Raw genomic sequence first — 21,360 nt, forward strand, 5'->3', positions numbered from 1 at the left:
GGGAGTGGTTGATATTGAGTTAAAATGAATGGTGGATGAAGAGAGTTGTGTGGATTGATGACATGGAGGATAAGGTGTATTTGTTTGAAACTTGAATATAGGACAAATAAGAAAAATCCCAGAAACTATTAATTATATAATAATAGTTTTTAGCTTTTTCAATTAATTATTAATTACTTAGTTAATTAAGTAATTAGCACCATTAAATATAACAACTTTGAAAACCCTTTAATAAATACAACCAAAAATATGATAATTACCTAAATATCATAAAATGATGATCTGCAAGTTTTGGTCAATTTTGGTCAAAGGTAGCTTGGTCAAACGCTCGGTCAAAATCTTTGTCAACACCCAGAAAAATCACACCCGGACAAAATTTCTTAAAAATACGAAACTTTAACCATCCATAGAAAATACCATTTAAGTGAAAAATCTTAAGTTTCAAGATTTTCTAGCAAGTGGAAGTATTTTATTTCGATTTAAAATGATTAAATCAGGGTTCAGTTCCAAATAAAATATGAATGATCTTTTATGAAAGCAGATAGACATTGTTGGCCTAGTTTGGGCTAAAATAAATACTTAGAATATATTTCCTTAAATATAAAATATTTTGAGAGTGTGGGAAATATTTTTAAGTATTTAAAAGTATTTTCTCCGATAAATAATATATTTGAGATCCGAGAGAAAATTACTTTGAAAAATTTGAGGAGGGGGATAAAATGAGATATTAATATTCCTATATCAAATATTAATTTCTAAGAATGTAAAAATATATCTTTTGATTTATAAATGTTTTATGGAGTGAAAGATATATATTTTATCCCTTTTAAAAACATCTGTTTTTGAAATAAATTTAGCACGAGCCTTCTAAAGAATATCCAAGTTCTGGTATCCCTTTTTCAAACTGGTTGCCTTACTAATATTGCAAGAGAGCCTAATAAAGATCATATTCCGATAATTCTTTACGATCTCATTGCTTTAGAGTATATTCTTTTGAAACTATATTTTGATTTTCAGTAAATTGGAATATCTCTTATATTTATATTTAAAAATATAAATACACTATAAAAAACATTTTTGAATTTTTTTTCTAGATATGGCTTTTCACTTTTGATTATGTCAATTAAATTCATGCCTCTTTGGAGAGGATATATGTGTTTCTAATTTTATGTTAAATTATGCAAATATCAAAATAAATAATTAATCGAAGATGTCCTTTCAGATGGCATAAAGGTAGATTTCATAAAGGTCAAAGCTGTATCAAATTGGGAACAATCAAAGACGTCGACAGAAGTTTGGAGTTTCCTTGGACTGGCAGGTTATTACCAAAGATCTGTAAAATATTTTGCGAAGATCACAACCCCATTGACGAAGCTAACCAGGAAAAATGTGAAGTTTATTTGGAATGATAAATGTGAAGAAAGTTTTCAGGAATTGAAGAAAAGATTGGTGACAGCTCCAGTTTTAGCACTGCTAGATGAAAAAGGTAATTTCGTAATCTATAGTGATGCTTCTTTGAAAGGATTGGGTTGTGTGTTGATACAACATGATAGAGTTATCGCATACGCGTCCCGATAACTAAATCCTCATGAACAAAAGTATCATATACATGATTTAGAGTTAGCGGCATTGGTTTTTGCACTGAAGTTATGGAGACATTACTTGTATGGGGAAAGGTGTGATATCTATACGGATCATAAGAGTTTTAAGTACATATTCACTCAGAAAGATTTAAACTTGAGGCATCGGAGATGGTTGGAGTTAATTAAAGATTATGATTGTTCTATTAACTATAATCTGGGGAAAGCTAACGTAGTAGTAGATGCACTGAGCACAAAGAAAAGATTAAATATGATGGACATTACTAAGGAATTGTCATCAGAATTGAAGAAACTGGAGATTGAGGTTCGTATGTCGGGAAGTAGTAAAGAAAACTTATATGAGATTACCTTCCAACCAGAACTTATGGAAAAGATTAAAAAATATCAGAAGGAAGTAATGGATCGAAGCTTAGATAATTTAACCGGAGAAAAGATTTATACCCAGAAGGATAGTAAAGGTGTGTTAAGAATTTCCTCCCGAATATAGATTCTGAATGTGACTGAATTGAAAAATGAAATTTTACGAGAAGCCCATAGTTCAATATTTTCAATCCATCCGGGGAGTACTAAGATGTATCAGGATCAAAAGAAAAAAATTTGGTGGCCAGGAATGAAGAAAGAGATAGCTGACTGGTTTAGTAAATGTCATTCATGCCAGAAGGTGAAAGCAGAACATCAAAGACCAGGCGGATTGCTGCAACCTTTGGAGATTCCACAGTGAAAGTGGGACGAGATTGCTATAGATTTTTTGGTTGGATTACCAAGGACCAAATCGAATCACGATGCTATATGGGTAATTTTTTTCAAATCAACGAAATTATTCTCTAGATAAGTTTGGTCAAGTTATATTTGATGAGATTGTGACCAAGCATGGAGTGTCCAGTCAATTGTTCTCGACAGAGATCCAAGATTTAATTCGAGATTTGGACGAAATTACTGAGTGTTTGGGAACCAAGTTAAAGATGAGCACGTGCCTACCATCCCCAGAGACGACAAAGTAAAAGGACGATTCAGATAATAGAAGATATGTTAAGAGTATGTGTTTTAGATTTCAAAGGAACTGGGATGATCATTTACCGTTACTAGAACTCTTTTATAATAACAGTTTCATGCTAATATTGAATGTCGCCTTATTAAGCTTTGTATGGTCAAAGTGTAGATCTCCACTTTATTGGGAGGAAGTCAGTGAAATAAAATTGTTAGTTCGGAACTAGTTCAACAAACAAAAGATTGTAATCATAATTCAGAGAAAATTAAGGCGGCCCCGAACAAACGAGAAAGATGCAGATTTGTATCGAAATGACATGGAATAAGAAGTTTGGCACTAGTGTTATTGAAAGCCTCTCCTTGAAAGGATTGGTTAGTTCGCCAAAAAGGCAAATTAAGTCCCAGATATACCGGTCGTTTGAAGTTTTGAGAAAGTAGGAAAAGTTGCTTATGATTAGCCTTGTCGCCACATATGCGTCATATTAAGAATGTGTTCCACGTCTCCATGTTAAAGAAGTAAAACCCTAATTCAAATCAAGTCATCGAGTATGAGCCAATCGAAATTCAGCCAGATTTGTCCTACGTGGACAACCAATCCAGATCCTAGACCGTAAAGAGCGAGTTCTAAAATAATCTATCCCAATAGTTATACTTTGGAAACTTTCGAGTAGAAGAGTCTACTTGGGTTAAAGTCTGATATGCTAGACCAATATCCTCACTTGTTCAGATTGGTGAGATTCTGAGGACATAATCTTTTTACGAGGGGCTATAACGACTCTGTATTTTCTATTATTAAATATATAAAAAAATATTATTCTGCAAATTATGTGTGCATGTTAAATATTATATACTGTTGAATTCTTCTTACTATTAATTGTTATTTCGGTTTAATATTTAAATTGCATTATTTTATTCTTCTATTTAAAAAGGGATCTCAAAGTTTAATTTTTATAAATATGAATATTATTAGTAAAATTATTTTTATGGCTCTATAATTTTAATAATATTATAGGAATTATAAAATTTAGAAATAATATTTTGTCAAATATTCAGTCCCAAATTATTTTCTGATTGTATTATTTGATGGTTCAATGTTAAATTCAAAATATTTTAAAAATATCAAAAAATTATTTTATTAGTTTCAAGTATTTCGTGAATTTTAAATTATTTTGAAATTATTTTGACTTATTTTTAATCCGCAAATTGTATCGTTAAAAATCAGAAGCGGGCATCAAAACCAAGCATGCATGACATCAACACATGACATACATATACCTCATCCTGTTTATTTGATGGACACGTGCCCTATTCACAGATTGTTATAAAAATTATAAAAATAAACACACACAAAAACGTCAGCGTCTCTCTCTCTCTCTCTCTCTCTCTCTCTCTCTCTCTCTCTCTCTATCTCTCTCCTCTCTCTCTCTCTCCTCTCTCTCTCTCTCTCTCTCTCTCTCTGATATCCTTATCCGTGTCCTTCTTCCCTGGTAATAGTCCCTCGATTTTCCCTTCTTTTTCCCGCCGCGGCCTCTATTCCTTTCTGTTTCCGTTATTTTTGTTTTTCCGACAATAGTCATGCATGTTTATATGTGTCTCTGGCTTCAAATTTTTTCATCCAAAATTCATATGGTTGATGAAATTAATTGATGTTATAATTAATCGGTGGAATTCGTATCGGACCCCGAAATAAAGGAGTACCACCGATTTTGTCGCCACCGGTGATGAAACTCCGGTGTCATCATCGGTGGTGGACCATGATGTACTCCTGAGCCCTATTATGTGAAAAACATTTCATTTTATTTTTGTTTATTGCATTATAAAATATTCTGAATTGTTTACGTAATTATTTCGCAGAAAATCCAAGTTAAAAATCAAAATGATTATATTATTATTCGTGAATTTAGAAATTCGATTAATTGGAAGTATTGTTGTTGGTGCTTGTTGTTGATTGGTGTCGATATGATATCAGCTGATATTCAAAAATAGATGAGGTGCTGCCGGTTTTCTAGAAAATATTTATTTTAGAAATTCGGGAGTATATCCTTTAATTATCGGGAATATCAATCATTATATAATTATTTTTTAATAAATTATTTTTACAAATTTACTTTCGTATTTCAAGTAATTCATTTCCAAACAGCTATTAATATTAAATTCGTTTGGTGAAATATTTTGTAAAAAAGATTTTGAAAACCTATTTTATATAACTAAATTCGATGCGTATCTGGTATTGTATTATTATTCTGAAAATATTCGTTTTCAGTAATTCTGTATTATACGATATATAATTATGTGTTATAGCCTCACTTTTATTGTATCGGGTAGAACTAAATACCGAGGATATGTGTAGCATAATTGAATATCTAATCTAAAGTGTTTCAATTCTATAGTACCCAGTCAAGGTCACGTTTTTCTAAGGTCAACCTAGGATAGGTTCGTGTCTCTGTAGCCCACTACAAGCATGGCAAGTACCTCTGATCATATCTTTTATGGTTCAGTATTTTATATGAATGAACTGTTGATTATATTTCATACTTGATTAATACGTTTTAAGTTGCGTATCCCCTTTTTAGAAATTCCTGGTTTACTTTTAATAATGTTTTGAGGAAGAGTAACTTATAGCGATACCTATCTATAAGTTGCGCTTTGCAATCGGAAAATATTTAGTAATCAATCATTACTAAATTTTGTGATTAAAGTCGTGTTTGGAATGAAAATTATGTTCACCTATGTCGTGAAATTTTTGAAAAGATAGGTATAATCAAATCAAAACTTTAGAACTGGAATAAAATGAATCGGATATTCTATTGGAGTTGCGTAAGAGGTCCGTTATTCGGTAACTGCCCAGCATTGGTGGCGTAAGAGGCTAAGTCGGTTGTGCATATTCTCATAACCGATTAGTCCAATGTTATTAAAGACCTAGCTAATATTTAAGTTCCGGAACACATAATTTGGATGGCCATTAGAGCTGTCCGGTGATTGATAGACTGATCAGCTATCTTCACCCGTTTAAACGTCCAATGTATCTGATTATTCAAATTTCTGAAATGTTTATAGTCAATTTATTCAATAAAAGATCGCATGCTAAAATTGAACTGTTTAATTCATTAATCTATGTATTGTGTCCCGTTTTAAAAGAGCATGCTAGTATATGGTGGTTTTCCAGTTCTTAATGATTTCAAATGTTTTATTCTTATAACCATTTAGAAGGAAATCTATATATTTTGTTTATTCATATATTTTTGTACTGCTGAGCGATTGATAGCTCATCCTTGAAAACTTCTATATTAACCTATTTCAGATGCCTAGAGACCGTGTTCCCGCTAGAAAGCTTCTATTGGTCGTACTCAGGGCCGGGTGTCGGCTCCTCCCTTGTTTGGATCTTTTGAGGTAGTACTAGTTAGACCAGTTGTTAGGTCTGTGGTCTGTATGATAAACATAGTTTGTACCAGATTTTTTTAAGTATTCCTTAGTTTAATAATTGTATAATCTTGTTCATACTTAAACCTGGCAAAAACTTGGTCAGGGGTCGTAGTTGTTATGGTTGTATATTTAATTTCATTCTAATCACTATATATTCTTGTTTTATTATTATTTATAATATCAATCTAGCCCTCGGAGTTGAGGCTGTCTTAGATATATTAAAGAATGAGTGTGGTTGTTATATGTTTATGAAGAAGACTTGATATGTAAGAACATCAGCCACCAATGACAATTAGACAACAACAATGTTTAATTTTGATATTAAATTTATTATAACTTTTATCTTTTTTATTGCACTAGTTATCACATATGTCAACGACCTTGTTTCCAGCAAGACACACTTTGCTTTGACATCTATATTTCGAGTTCGGTAAACCTAGATAAAATTATTTGTGTTGTAATTTTTTTCTCATTTTAATATTATTCAGTTTTATAATCGAAACCTAACCGATAAAAAATGAACTGAGATTTGTAAAACCAAAACCGAATTAATGGTTCAGTTCCGATTTTCAATTAAAAAAAATGAAGACCTCATGTTGTGCTTTTATCCAAAAATGAATCGGTCATGTTCTTCCCTACTTCTCATAGTGGTCTTCGTGTTCGCATTTTCTATTAAACTCATACATATGAAAATTGGGAATTGACCCGATTTTCGGAGAAGGCTCGGAAATTGATCTGGGTTGTCACATATGATATCAGAGCCGACTCTCGAAAGTTTGGTGCATCAAGTTGTCGGGGAGAGGGAGCGAAGGCTGGTTATATTATCCCATAATGGCAAAAGGGCCAGAGGTGGGGACACGTAACCAACTGGTATTATCGCACAATTGATATAGAGGAACAATTTGGACCTATAGGCTGTCTGTTTATCCTGACGAGTATGCTCGTCAGGCGTTTAAGTGGGAGCGTTTGTAACATCTCAATCCCACATCGAGGAGATTTGGGACTTTTATTATGTTTATAAGGAAAAATATTACTACTGCATGCACCAACAAATTATGATCTTTTGGGGTCCTGTGGTGGGCATGTTTTTTATCCTAGTTTGCTCCACTCAGGACAGTAGGCTTTGGCTTATTTTGGATTCGCAATCGAGACTTGACCCGATTTTCAAAGAAAACTTGGAATTTGATTAGGGTTGTCATATTCAAGAACTGCCTCCCAGGCGAAGGTCAATTTCTTCAACTACCACTGCCTCATGGCTAATCTTCCTTTTTCGAACATGGATTTCTCCATCTGACGTATACGGCCTGAATATGAGGCTCTCATCCTCTTCGGAATCTGATGATAGTACAATGTTAGACCGGGATCTCCCCGAATATGATTCTGAATCTAAAAATTCGTCTTGATCAGCTCGTCCGTCGCCCGCTTCCCATTTTGAGTCGGCAGCCCTCTCTTCTCCCTTCGTACATCTGAGTATGTTTTTGGGTTTCCTCGGTCTCCATAACCTCATGGAGCCTGCTCATGGAGTTCTATTTCCTCTCTTTGCAGGCAAAGTGCCTGCAATCTCAAGTTGGGATTTTTTCTCGGCTTATTGACTTGTCGCCTGCTTTACTCATGGAGCCTTCTCATGGAGTTCTTTTCCTCTCTCTACTTTTGCAAACATGGTCCTTTGTTCTTCCGGGGTAGGCATGATTTCATCTTTGGTTTCTGACTCAAAGTTGAGAGCTCTTGGGGATTTGGGCACGAAATGAAAGGTATTGGGTCGACGGTCAGTGAATCCTGGTGGGTGATCAACTTCTGGTGGTTTCAGAAGCAAGAAATTGTTGTTGCATATTTAATCTTAACTTGTATTACTTATTTATGTGTCGTACTTTATTTTAGTCGTGTTTGTAGCCGAATGACCTGGTCACCAACTGCATGAGAGTTTTTAGGAGTTCAACTTGAATAAATGATAGATGCAAAGTAGTAGTAGGAATCGTGGTTTGTAGTTCCTGTTTTTTAGCATTAACGTTGCTTTGTAATCTTATTTATCTTGAATCATTTAGATGAATAAAAATATAGTTATCAATATCATTCTCCAGCTCTCTCTGTCTAAGATAAAACAACTTATATATATATAAGTATTTACATCACTTGGTATCAGAGCAAGGAACACAGAGTATGCCTAAGTGTATGCCTAGAACACAAGAAGAAGATGGAGACAAGCAAGGTGAAGGAGAGTACAATTAGTCTGAGCTATCCAATGTTGGCCAGAGGTAATTATATGAAATTATCTTTGAAGATGAAACTGTACATGCAAGCTCACGGTGTGTGGGTAGCTGTGGAACCCAAAGACCCGAAAAAAGAAGTCGAGGAGACGACAGATAAGCTTGCTTTGGCAGCAATTTATCAAGGCATACCAGAGGATACACTGTTGTCTCTCACAGAAAAGAAGACAGCGAAAGAAGCCTGGATGCAATAAATGTCCTGTGTCAAGGCGCAGATCGAGTAAAAAAAGCACGTGTTCAGACGCTGAAAGCTGAATTTGAATCTCTAAGCATGAGAGATACTGAGAAATTAGATGACTATAGCCTGAAATTAAATGGTCTCATCACTAATATTCGAGCCCTAGGAGAAACAATTGAGGAGGCATATGTGGTCAAAAAGTTGCCAGATCGGTTCCAACAAAGTTCTTGCAAATCACCTCAACAATCGAACAATTTGGAGATTTGGACACTATGACGATTGAAGAGGTAGTAGAATCGCTGAAGGCACATGAAGAACGTTTGAAGGGACAAAACGAAAATCGAGAAAGCCAACTACTGCTTACAAAGAAGAATGGGAAAGGAAAGAAAGTGGTGAATCAAAATTACTACTAACAAGAGAGGAATGGATAAAAAGAAGTGGTAAAGGTGGAAACTATAATCGCAACAGAGAAGGTTTGCGTGGTGTAAGGGACAGGACCAGAGTAAAATGTTTCAACTGCCACAACTACGTACATTTTACTGCGGAGTGCCGGAAGCCTGAACGTGGAAAAGAACAAAATCAGGAGGCAAATTTGACACAACTACAGGACAATGAACCAGCTCTTTTGTTAACAGAGTGTGAGAAGAAAGGAAAAATACACTATTGATTAATGAGGAGAGGGTTACACCAAAGTTAAGTATCAAGGATGAGATGAAGCAAAGCATATCCAATGTCTGGTACCTTGACAATGGTTCCAGCAATCATATGTCTGGGCAACGGTCAAAATTTAAAGAATTAAATGAACAAGTGACAGGACAGGTCAAATTCGAAGATGGCTCAACGGTAAACATTGAAGGAAAGGAATCAGTAGTTTTTAGATACAAAAATGGGGAAGAAAAGGAACTCAAGGACGTGTACTATATCCCAAGTTTGTGTAATAACATTATTAGTATTGGCCAACTATCAGAGGAAGGCAATAAGGCTGTGTTCAGTGGTGATTTTGTGTGGATCTACGAAAATCAAGGAAGGCTTCTCATGAAGGTTAAGAGGTCAGTAAATAGACTGTATAAGATAATACTGAAAACTGTCACAGCTTCGTGCATGATTTCATCAAAGATAGAAGATTTTTCTTGGTTGTGGCATATGCGTCTAGGTCATGTGAATTTTCAGGCACTTAACTTAATGTCTACAACTCGTATGGTACGAGGTATGCCAAAGATCTGCCAACCCAAAAAGGTGTGTACTAGTTGTTTATTGTCTAAACAAACACAGAGGCCGTTTCCTGCACAAACACTGTACAAATCTAAAGAAGTCTTGGAGCTAATACATGGCGACTTGTGTGGCCCCATAATGCCTGAAACCCTTCTGGAAACAAGTATTTCTTTCTCTTGGTGGATGATTATAGTGGAATCATATGGGTTTACTTGTTGAAGAGTAAAGATCAAGCATTTGATGCTTTCAAGAAATTCAGAATTCAAGTTGAAACCAGCTCTGGAAAGAAGGTGAAAATTTTCAGGTCAGACCGAGGAGGTGAGTTTATGTCAAGTAAGTTTATCTCTTATTGTGATGAAACTGGTATTGTTAGACAATTTACAGCTCCGTACACACCACAATAAAACGGTGTGGTGGAACGAAGAAATAGAACGGTGGTAGCAATGGCACGAAGTATGCTAAAAGAAAAATATATGTCATCCATGATGTGGGGGGAGGCAGTCCGGCATTCGTTATATATTCTCAATAGGTTACCAACTCGAACACTAACCGGAATGACTCCATATGAAGTTTGGAAATAAAGAAAACCAGAGGTTGGGCATTTGCGGATTTTTGGATGTATTGCACATATGAAGGTACCAAGCACTCACTTAAAGAAACTCGATGATAGGAGTAAATGTGTTGTTTATCTTGGAAGGCAGCCTGGTACAAAGGCTTACAGACTGGTTGATCCAAATGATAACAAGGTATATGTAAGTCACGATGTCGTGTTTGAAGAAGACAAAGCTTGGGCGTGGAATAAAGGAGGAGCACGGCTTGATCAATCGGGGAATTTTCTATTGATCTGACAGAAAAGAGAGAAGGTGCTGTGATAAATGAGCCAGTGACACCAGCAATAACAAGTAGTATGAATATTGAAGAATCTGGTGGTACGACATCACCTGTAATAGCAAGTTCAAAATTAAATGATTCGGATTGCAACAGTGAGTCTATCCGGTACAGAAGTTGAATGATATCTATAATCATACTGAAGAGGTCGAACTCGAAGAGGAACTTTTATTTATTGGCATCAATGAACCAAAGAATTACAAAGAAGCTGTGAAAGAAAGTTGCTGGAAACAGGCCATGGAAAATGAAATTGAATCCATAGAGAAAAATCATACTTGGGAACTAAAGGAGCTGCCATCGGGACACAAAGCTATTGATTTAAAATGAATTTTCAAAATAAAGAAAAATGCAGATGGTGAATTGGTGAAACACAAAGCTCGTTTGGTCGCCAAGGGGTATGTTCAGGAGTATGGAGTGGATTTTGAAGAGATTTTCGCACATGTCACTAGGCTAGAAATCGTAAGATTATTATTGGCTCTATCTGCTAAAAATGGTTGGGAAGTACATCATTTAGATGTAAAAACGGCATTTCTGAATGGGGATCTCCATGAAGAGATTTACATTAAGCAGCTAGAAGGATTTGTGAAGAAAGGACAGGAGCACTTGGTGTATAAAATAACAAAAGCCCTGTATGGTTTAAGGTAAACACCTCGTGCGTGGTATGAAAAATTGAAGAAGTGTTTAGAAGAACTTGGATTTGTGAGATGTCCTTATGAACACGCTGTATATACCAAGCGTGAGCATGATGAACACTGATCATAGGAGTGTACGTAGATGATTTTGTTAGTCACTGGAACAAGTGTAACAGTCATCGACAGGTTCAAGGATCAGATGAACAGTAGATTTGAAATGAGCGACTTGGGCTTACTGTCGTATTATTAGGGAATTGAAGTGCAGCAAGGTATGAATTGCATTGAGTTAAAGCAGACCTCGTATGCTCGAAAATTGTTAGAAAAAACGGGGATGTAGGAATGCAATCCAACAAAGTATCATATGGATCCAAAGGAGACTATCACCAAGGACGAGGGAGGCAAGCCTATGAATTCGACTGAGTATAAGAGTTTAGTTGGAGGTTTACGCTACCTGGTACATACCCGACCAGACATAGCGTTTTCTGTTGGTGTGGTGAGTAGGTACATGGAAATGCCTACTGTGATGCACTTAAATGCAGTGAAGCGCATCCTTCGATATGTGAAAGGAACAATGGGTTTTGGTCTAGTGTACTAAAAATATAGTGGTAATAACTTGCTTACTAGTTTTTCTGATAGTGATTTAGCAGGTCACATTGATGACAGGAAAAGCACAGGAGGAATGGTGTTTTACTTAAACGAAAGTCTGATTACCTGGGTGTCTCAGAAACAAAGGTGTGTGGCATTATCTTCTTGTGAAGCTGAATTTATGGCTGCTACAGCGGCAGCGTGTCAAGCCATTTGGTTACAAAATTTGTTGGGTCGGGTAACTGATAGTCGAGTTGATTCTGTGGTGCTTTACATAGACAATAAATTTGCTATAGATTTAGCGAAGAACCCGGTCTTTCATGGTCGAAGCAAACATATCAATATTCGTTATCATTTATTAGAGAATGTGTGGATCGTGGGGAAATTGTCATAAAACACATCAGTTCTGATAAGGAGCGTGCAGATGTATTGAATAAGGCCTTACCAATCGTAAAGTTTGAAATGATGATGCAGCTGTTGGGAGTTAAAGAGTTACTCAGATAAGTTTAGATTAGGGGGAGTTTGTTGTATATTTAATCTAAACTTGTATTATTTATTTATGTGTTGTACTTTGTTTTTAGTCGTGTCTGTAGCTGAATGACCTGGTCGCCAGCTGCATGAGAGTTTTTAGGAGTTCAGCTTGAATAAATCATAGAGGCGGAGTAGTAGTAGGAATCGTGGTTAGTAGTTCCTGTTTTTCAGCATTAACGTTGCTTTGTAATCTTATTTATCTTGAATTATTTATGGGTCATTTGGTTGGAGGCATTCTGGTTTCGTTCATTTCAACCACATACCTGATGTTTGGTTCAGAATTTTTTTCCTCCAAACCCATTCCTCATACCCCAAAGTATGAGTTTTTGATACTCAAGGGGAGAGGTGGGTATGGGAAAGTGTTTAATAAAAAATGTTTGATAAAAAATGATTTAATGAACTAAAATTTATTAAAATGATAAAAAATAATTTTTAAATTAATTGAAATCGTTAACTTAAAAAATATTTTAAATTTAAAATATTCATTCCAGCACTCAACCAAACACATATCATAAATGATATCTCAACCTCATACCATCCTAACCCGATTCCTGATTCTAAACTCATACCACCTCTCGAACCAAACGACCCTTGAGATGAATAAAATATCATTCTCCAGCTCTCTCTGTCTAAGATAAAACAACTGATATATATAAGTATTTACATCAATTGTGACCCCTGAAAGAGGTTCCACAAGAAGCTATAGAATGAAGTAAGCTGATAGAAATATTTGAGGAACCTCGGGGAGTTTCACGATATACCTGAAGATTAGTTAGCAACAGAAAGTTGCTGAATGGTTGGAGGAACATTTAAAAGGTACTAGATGTTAGTTTTTAGCAAATTTTTTGAGATATAGTAATAGCTAGTATAAAAAGCGCCTACGGAAGCATAACAACTTTTAAGTCATATTTCTTATTATGACACTACAACATATTTGCAATCATACAACTGTTTTTTGCCGTTGTGTGAGAGGTAGAGTTTCTGTTGTCTATCCAACACTCGTGTGATCGAAAGTGGGACAACGGTTGTTTATACACTTGTAATAGCGAGATTCAACAACGTTTCTTAATACTGGTTACAATTAAGAATTCACAACGGTTACTCTCTATTAACCATTGTTAGGAAATTATTTAAACAACAGTTTTTTTATTCAACTATTGTCTACCTAACTTAACAACAATGGTTTTGTAAAAAAACCATTGTTGTAACTTATTCGATGTTTTCAAACAACAGTTTACAAACTTCTTTTAACTAGTTAAAACCGTTGTCATGAATCTTTTTCGTTTAAAAGACAATGGTGTAAAAGATTTGAACCATTGCAAAGAATATCAAAAGACAACAGTTTTTTAAAAAAAATATGTGTAGTGAGACATACAACGGTTTTCATCATTTTTTAAGTGGGTTTCACACAACTGTTTACAAAGTTAATCTCATTATTTAAAATAAATCAATTTTAAAATAAAATGATATTATATTAATTCAATTGTTACTTCAAAATTAAAATTAAACTTATAATACAAAGGTTCTCTACAAGAATTACAACTATAACTTCAAATCTATTTCTAAACATTCTCATTAAGGTACACAATAACTAATTAATTTGCATACATATTCCGTTGTTTTGCCCAAGAACCAAGAGAATGTTCACTCAATTGGCATGCCTAGTCCTGGTTCTTGTTCTTGCCCATCATGTTCTTGTTCCAAGTGTCATACATGTAGGTTTGCTGCATCAAGAATTACACGCATATGAGAAGAATATATAGAACTTCGAGAATAGTTAAAATGGAGGCAGAGAAGAAAATAGAAATAAAGAGTGAAACCTGCAATCTATATGCCCATATGCAATCCACATACGTACGGCAAGAAACTTGAATCCAAGAATTAGTTACAAACACAAGTTGAAGCCGGTTGCTCCCAGTCCTGAACTCGCTTAACCTTTTTGTTTTCAGGAGCATCTAGGTTCCGTACACTTGCAGGAGTAAAGGACCAAACACAAAACTCTTAGACAGATGCCTCTGCTGCTGCTTCATTGAGTTCTCATCATTTTCTTTTTCACATTATGTTGCTTGGCATATGTTGGCATAATTACGTTCTCACTGGACCTGCACTTGGATAAAGAATTGTCCTTGAACCTCTTTGAAGCAGTATTCGTAATTTCACTTCCAAACACCCTCCTCCTGGTGTCATATGAATCAGAACCAATACTGGAATTCTGTTTTATCACCAACCGCCTTAATACTGGTTCCCCACGTTCTGGATCCTTAGGCAGATTCCCCTGGTGCTGCTTTGATGAGTTCTCATCATCTTCAGTTTCCACATTAATTTGCTTGGCATATTTGGCACATGTACCTTCTCACTAGACCTGCAGTTGGATATAGAATCTGTGAATCTCTTTGAGGCAGTATTTGCTATCTCAGTTCCAAACACCCTCATCCTGGTGTCCTTTGAACCAGAACCATGCTCATGTGCATTACTAGATTTCTGTTTCATCCCCAACCACCTAAATGTTGGTTTCCCACTTTCTGGATGACGGACCTACAAATTCACAATATCGTATTTAGGAAAAATTAGATTCATTTTACAAATATCTTAGGCCTTTTCTCACATCAGTAAATCCTGAATATACCTAACCTTTTCAATAAGATTCATAGATGCAAAGACATTGGCAATATCATAGAGGCGCCTCGCTTTAGCTGTAGAATTTAATTACATGAGGAAAATAAATGTACAGTAGATCATCTACAATTTAGATTGTATAGTGAACAGTGGCAAGGTCATTTACTTCGCATAGCTGTTGAATCATGCACATCACCGGGCAATGCTGTTGCAGCACTGTCTAGGGAGATAATATCTGCCTAAAGGGACAAGAAAGTTTAGAACATATAATTGAAATAACAACTAGACCTTGAAAAGGGCATGTAAAAGATTAACATAACTTACACCAGAACGAAAGAAAAGCTTGACAAAATTCTGAGCAAGCAGTGCCAGAGATTTTCCTTCCGGTTTTCCTAGAAAAAATGCCAGAAACTAATGTAATTAGAATAAATCTCATTTAAGGGTAGCCCTTAATCAACATGACAATACCATTTCCTTTAATTAAGGGATGTATTTGAGCAACAGGTATGAACATATTCCAACCCACAATCATAAACATACTTATTTCACAATACGAAAGTAATTTTACCAGTTTTAGTACATGAAATAGACTTCTCTTATAACGACTCGTACATTTTTGTAATATTTAAATGTGTAATTATTAAATAAGTTATGTGTATGGGATCTGTCAGTTGAATATTATTTGTAATATTTTATTAATTATGTGTGATTATGGGTGTTCGAGGATCGTTGGTGTAATTAGTTGTGGCGTTGTGTTATTTGTTTTATGGTTAAAGGTGGTTATATTCAAGATTATTTTCATAAATATGGGGATTATCTCTAAAATTATTTTTATGGCTTCATAACTTTATTAATTATTTTAGGAGTTTTTTAAAATTGAGAAATCAATATTTTATTGACTATTTACCCTTAAATGATTTTATGAAAATTTTATTTTATTACTTTTTAATTATTTCAAGAATTTTAAAATTATTCCGGTAAATTTTTGGCTTTTATTTAACCGTGCGTGAACTCGTTAGATTGTTAAATGCGGGTCTGGTGTGCGATTTCAAAATGATTTTAAAAAATTATAAAAATGTTGTGTATTATCAATTTTAAATATTGTTGGAATTTTGAGGTTTATTTTAAGACTATTTCAATTCGTTCTGTTCGGGAAGTGTATCGTGATTAAATAGATCGGTGTGTCAGTTGCGGTATTAAGGAAAAGAAACCGGGTAAATAAACCCGATTCATTCCCTTTCCCAGTTAATCCCTAGTTCCTCTCTTCTAAACATCAGCTTCTTGTCTCTCTCGCCTCTCGATTTCACTCCGTCTCTAATCTCTTCTCTTCTGAATTTCTTTCCTCCCTTAATCCCTCTCGTTCTTTGTTCTCCTCGATTTTTTTCTTCCTCTCGCTGCTTGCTTCCGGTAAGTCACCGCGCCGTTCTGTTTTCCGGCGAGATCGTCGCCCTTCTTTCTATTGATTCACCGATTGCTTCATGTTTATGTATATACATACTTGCTGTATGTATACGTTTCTGTGTGTGTGAAATCGTGTGTGTTTCAGGCTGTCAGAGTGTGTGTGTTGTGTGATATTTTCTGGCATGTTCTGGCCGTGTTCTTCCCCGTTTCTGTTGTGGTGGCGCGTGCTTAGCACGCGAGTGTGTTGCCCTGTGTTGCCTTGGTTCGAATTCTGATTAAAAATTTTATTTTTTTTTTTTTTTTCTTTGCAGGAAAGATTATTTGATTGATTTCGTGAAATAAATAATTTATATGCGAGGATTATAGATTAATCGATGGAATTTACGTAGGATACCCGGTATAAACGGGAACCCGTAAATTTTATCGCCGTCGGCGATGAGCTTCGGCGAGCCGACGGTGGACTATGATGATTCGATCTGAGTCCTACAATTTAAAATACAAAATACGATCTAAGGTGCGAATTGCGAATAAAATACTATTAAACCATAAAAACACGGCTAATAATTAATAATTATATTTAATTGGTAACTGAGAATTTTGGACTGATATTGATGACTGAAATCGGTGGTTGGGTTTAAATTGCGATTGATTGTAGTTGTGTTTGTTTGGACGTCGGGATGTTCGACGGGTAGTCCGATAAATAAAGGGGTGCTGCCCGATTTTCGGAAAATTAAATTACGGAAATACGAGGCCGTACCCAATGGCTATCGGAACGTCGATCGATTATATGTAACTATTTTGTACAAAACCTGATTATGTGTTGCGATGGAATACTTTTCGAAACCGATAACCCTAATTTCGTAAAAGGACAAATATACCTATATTACGAACACGAGCACTGAACCGGCTTTTGAAGACGTGAACCCTAATTGATACGTGTATTATTATATTGAAAATGTTACGAGTTGGGTTTGTTAACATATGGGTAGATTGTTAGCAAGGATAGTCAAGCTTATTCGGACGTCTAATTTAGGGTATTTTGGTTCCTGTAGATTCCAGTTGAAATCCTTAGCATCCCGGTCAGTGCAAAGCCAGTCAGAAATTAGTGTTAAAGCGTATTAAGGCAAGTACCCCTGATCATATCTTTATGGTTCAGTATATATGAATATAATGTTGTCTTATTCTCGTACTGGAACAGAATGATTTAAGTTACGTATTCCCTGGGTTTCAAATTATTTTATTAACTTGTGTTTTGGGGGAAAAGTAACTTCTGAAAATACCTATCTCTAAGCTTTGAATAAAATGGAAATGTTTTGGGAAAATGTGGTGTTATAATTGTTTTAACAAGAGATAGGTAAGTGAATTGGAAAACTGGATAAAAATGATCAGATAATTGGATGAGTGTGCGCAGAAGGCCCGTAACGGCCTGGAAGTTAGCGTAAGAGGCGAAGTGGTTGCGCACCCTATTATAACCACCAGCCCAGCGTGACAGAGACCTAGCTAGTCTCTGAGTTCCGGAACAAGTTTCATATGATAGCCTGATCAGCTGTCTCACCAGGAATCATCCAATGCATGTATATCTGAGCAAGCGATTTTGAGGTTCCCGGAAAGGGACAAGTTTTATGGTTCCCGTAAAGGAACAATTAGTTTTATAGGTCCTGCGATGGGAAATGATTTGGAAATGTAAGTAGCATGCTAAATTTAATCCTGCTATTTACACACACTATTAATAAAATGTTTAGAGAGCATGCTAGCTATTAAAGATCCAGTTTCAACAGTTTATCAGTTTTTATCTATTTACACTTGTTTTACTTGTTTTCCACTATCAAGTTGTAATTTCTGTTCCTACAATTGTTTATTATAAACTGTTTTAGTTAGTAATCATATAGTGGTACTGCTGAGCGGTTGATCGCTCACTCTTGCAAATGTGTTTGTATATTTTCGCATTGCAGATGCTTAGGGGATGTTGCTGTTTTGCTAAGGGCCAGTTTCCAACTCCTCCTGTGTCGAGCTCCTCTGAATAGGTTGTGTCTGGGAAGTGTGGTCTGTGAGTTGCTATAGAATAATAGTCACAGATGGCAGGTTGTTTTTAATAAGATGGTTTGTAATAAGTGTGTAACCTAAGTTATACTTGAACCTGGAAAAGGTCTTGTGGAAGAGTTGTTTATATTGAAATAAAGTAAGTAGTTGTCTTATAATTATAGTTTCATTTTGTTAGTGACGTCAACTCCTAACCCGGGGTTGAGGCCGTTACAGGTTGGTATCAGAGCTACAGGTTTGAGTCCCTGATTTAGGTTAGGAGTAGAGTCGGAAAGGGGTAATATTGGTATATAGGGAGTGAATCAGCAACTCACATCTAAAGGAGCAAGTTTAAGAGTCTAGTTGAGGGTTCGAAGGCGTAACCCTGGCATATTTTGAGGATTTTGGAACTGCCCTAATCTTTAGTGTGTTTTCCCTGGTATATGTACCATTGGTAGTAGCCAATAAGGATTCCTAGATAGTTTTCCAAGAACGAGTTCGACCATGTGAATTTAGCCAGTGTTTATAATAGGTATTGTTGCATGCTGCTAGTGTCGTTTTTATTACTGTTGTTATTTTATTGTTGCAATTGTTGCTGATTTTGTTAAATCTAGCCACTCATTACAGTCGGACCCCAACTCAATGAGGGTGGGAATATTTTATTGCGGCAGTATTCTCTTGGCACATGAAAATGTTGCTACCCGGGGGCAATTCTTTTAAACTAAAATCATTTGCTATATTTCAGGAGAATGCCGCCCAAGAAGAATATCCCACCCAATTCCTCTAGCAGAGCTTTTGAAGGGGGCCCAGTTATGGGTGAGTTTCTAGATTTGCTGCGCCAACAGTCTAATCAAATGGCTCAGCAGCAAGAACAATTTCAGCAGCAGCAGCAGCTATTTCTACAACAACAGCAACAACAGCAGTTCATACAGCAACAGCAACAACAAATTCAACAACAACAGCTGCAGCTTCAGCAGCAACCTCAGCAAAGAGAAGTGAACCAAACTGTGAGTTTTAAATCTTTTCAGTCGGTAAAGCCTCCAGAATTTAAGGGCGAGGTGGACCCAGTTGCTGCTAGGATTTGGCTAAAGGAAATAGAGAAAGCTTTCACCCTTACGCAAGTAAGTGATAATCTTAGATCAGACTATGCGAGCTATTTTCTCAAGGGTGAAGCGAATTATTGGTGGGAATCCACCCGTGCCGTGGAAGGAGAAGGCCCTGTCTTGTGGGCCAGGTTTATAGAGTTGTTCTTGGAAAAATATTTTCCGGACTGTTTGCAGAACCAGTTAGAAGTTGAGTTTTTGGAATTGAAGCAGGATGAAAAGAGTGTGGCTGAGTATGAGGCAAAGTTTACGGAATTGGCCCGATTGGTGCCTGTGTATGTGAATACTGAAGCTCAGAAAGCAAAGAGGTTCCAGCAGGGACTGAAGCCAGAAATTCGCAGTGGGGTTGTAGCCTTGCAGCTCAAGACATATCCTCCGTAGTTCAGGCCGCGCTGGTAATTGAAAGTGACCAGAAGTTGGCTGCCAAGGAAAAGGGCGATAAAAAGCGGAAATCTGAAAGCATCACTGGTGAAACGAATCCAGGGGGTCCGGTCAGAGGTTTCAGAAGAGGTTTGGCCAGAACAGAAATAAAAGATTTAGAAGACAGAATTTTTCTCAGGTTAGGCCTGCTACCACCTCAGTTGCCTCCACTCCAGCTCAGTCATCAAATTCCGTAAGAGATTGTAAGGTATGTGGGAAGAGACATAGTGGCCCGTGCAAAAGGGATGTTCAGTGCTTCAAATGTCATCAAAAGGGTCATTACGCATCTGAATGTAATATAGAGAAACCCGCAGTTACTTGCTACAACTGTGGGAAGGTGGGACATGTTGCTCGGTATTGTAAGACAGCTACTCAAGGTACTGCATCTCAAGGACCGGCATCCAGCACAGCTAAAGCCAGAACTTTCAAAATGACAAAAAAGTCCAATGCTCAGGACTCGGACGTAGTGGCAGGTACGCTCTCTCTCAACTCCGTACCTGTTAAAGTTTTATTTGATTCAGGAGCATCTAAGTCTTTTATATCAAAGAATTGTGTGGTTAAGATGGACTTAATGTTAGAAGATTTGGTTGAACCTTTGACTATAGAAGTAGCCAATCAGGATAGAGTTTCAGTGAGTCAGTTTTGCCCTAAGTGTCAATTGGAAATCCACGGATACTCTTTTTCGGCTGATCTAATACCCTTCGAGCTAGGAGAGTTCGACGTGATTTTGGGAATGGATTGGTTGTCCCAGTATAAGGCTAACATTGATTGTAAGAAGAAGAAAATTTTGATGGTTACTGAGGATAATATTAAGGTGACTTATCAAGGACAAAGGCAAGAAAAGAAATTTCTCTCGATACTCCAGACGAAGAAATTGTTAAGACAAGGATGTGAAGCTTACTTAGCACATGTGGTGGACGTGGAGAAGGAAGTACTTGATTTAGATAAGATTCCAATAGTAAGGGAATTCCCAGACGTTTTTCCAAATGAATTGCCCGGATTGCCACCAGATCGTGAAATTGAGTTTTCCATAGACTTAGTTCCCGGAGCAGAACCAGTTTCAAAGGCACCCTATCGCATGGCTCCAGTGGAAATGAAAGAACTAGCTAAGCAACTCCAGGAATTATTGGACAAAGGCGTGATTAGGCCAAGTATCCCCGTGGGGTGCTCCAGTGTTATTCGTAAAGAAGAAGGATGGAAGTATGAGATTGTGTATTGATTATCGGGAATTAAACAAGTTAACCATTAAAAACAAGTATCCCCTGCCAAGGATAGATGACCTGTTTGACCAACTTAAGGGAGCGTGTTGTTTCTCGAAGATTGACTTGAGATCAGGCTACCATCAGTTAAAGATTAAGCCTGAAGACATACCAAAGACTGCATTCAGGACCCGATACGGACATTATGAGTTCTTAGTAATGTCGTTTGGATTGACCAATGCACCAGCTGCCTTCATGGATTTAATGAATCGGGTGTATAAAGAATACTTGGATAAGTTTG

General features: G+C 36.3%; 2 protein-coding genes across 2 annotated transcripts; both read left to right on the forward strand.

Moving 5' to 3' along the window:
- The first annotated feature begins 8,202 nt into the window (after positions 1–8,202).
- LOC141689013 (uncharacterized) lies at positions 8,203–9,120 on the forward strand. The gene is made up of 3 exons (XM_074493170.1): positions 8,203–8,401; positions 8,491–8,676; positions 8,780–9,120. Exons 1-3 carry the CDS (start codon positions 8,203–8,205, stop codon positions 9,118–9,120), a joined length of 726 nt encoding a protein of 241 aa, XP_074349271.1.
- A 2,426-nt stretch (positions 9,121–11,546) lies between these two features.
- On the forward strand, positions 11,547–12,164 carry LOC141689022 (secreted RxLR effector protein 161-like). The gene is made up of 2 exons (XM_074493181.1): positions 11,547–11,773; positions 11,822–12,164. The coding sequence occupies exons 1-2, from the start codon at positions 11,547–11,549 to the stop codon at positions 12,162–12,164; spliced, it is 570 nt and encodes a 189-aa protein (XP_074349282.1).
- The last annotated feature ends 9,196 nt before the right edge of the window (positions 12,165–21,360 follow it).

Source organism: Apium graveolens, chromosome 2 (assembly GCF_009905375.1).
Source record: "Apium graveolens cultivar Ventura chromosome 2, ASM990537v1, whole genome shotgun sequence".
NCBI classification, from domain to species: domain Eukaryota; kingdom Viridiplantae; phylum Streptophyta; class Magnoliopsida; order Apiales; family Apiaceae; genus Apium; species Apium graveolens.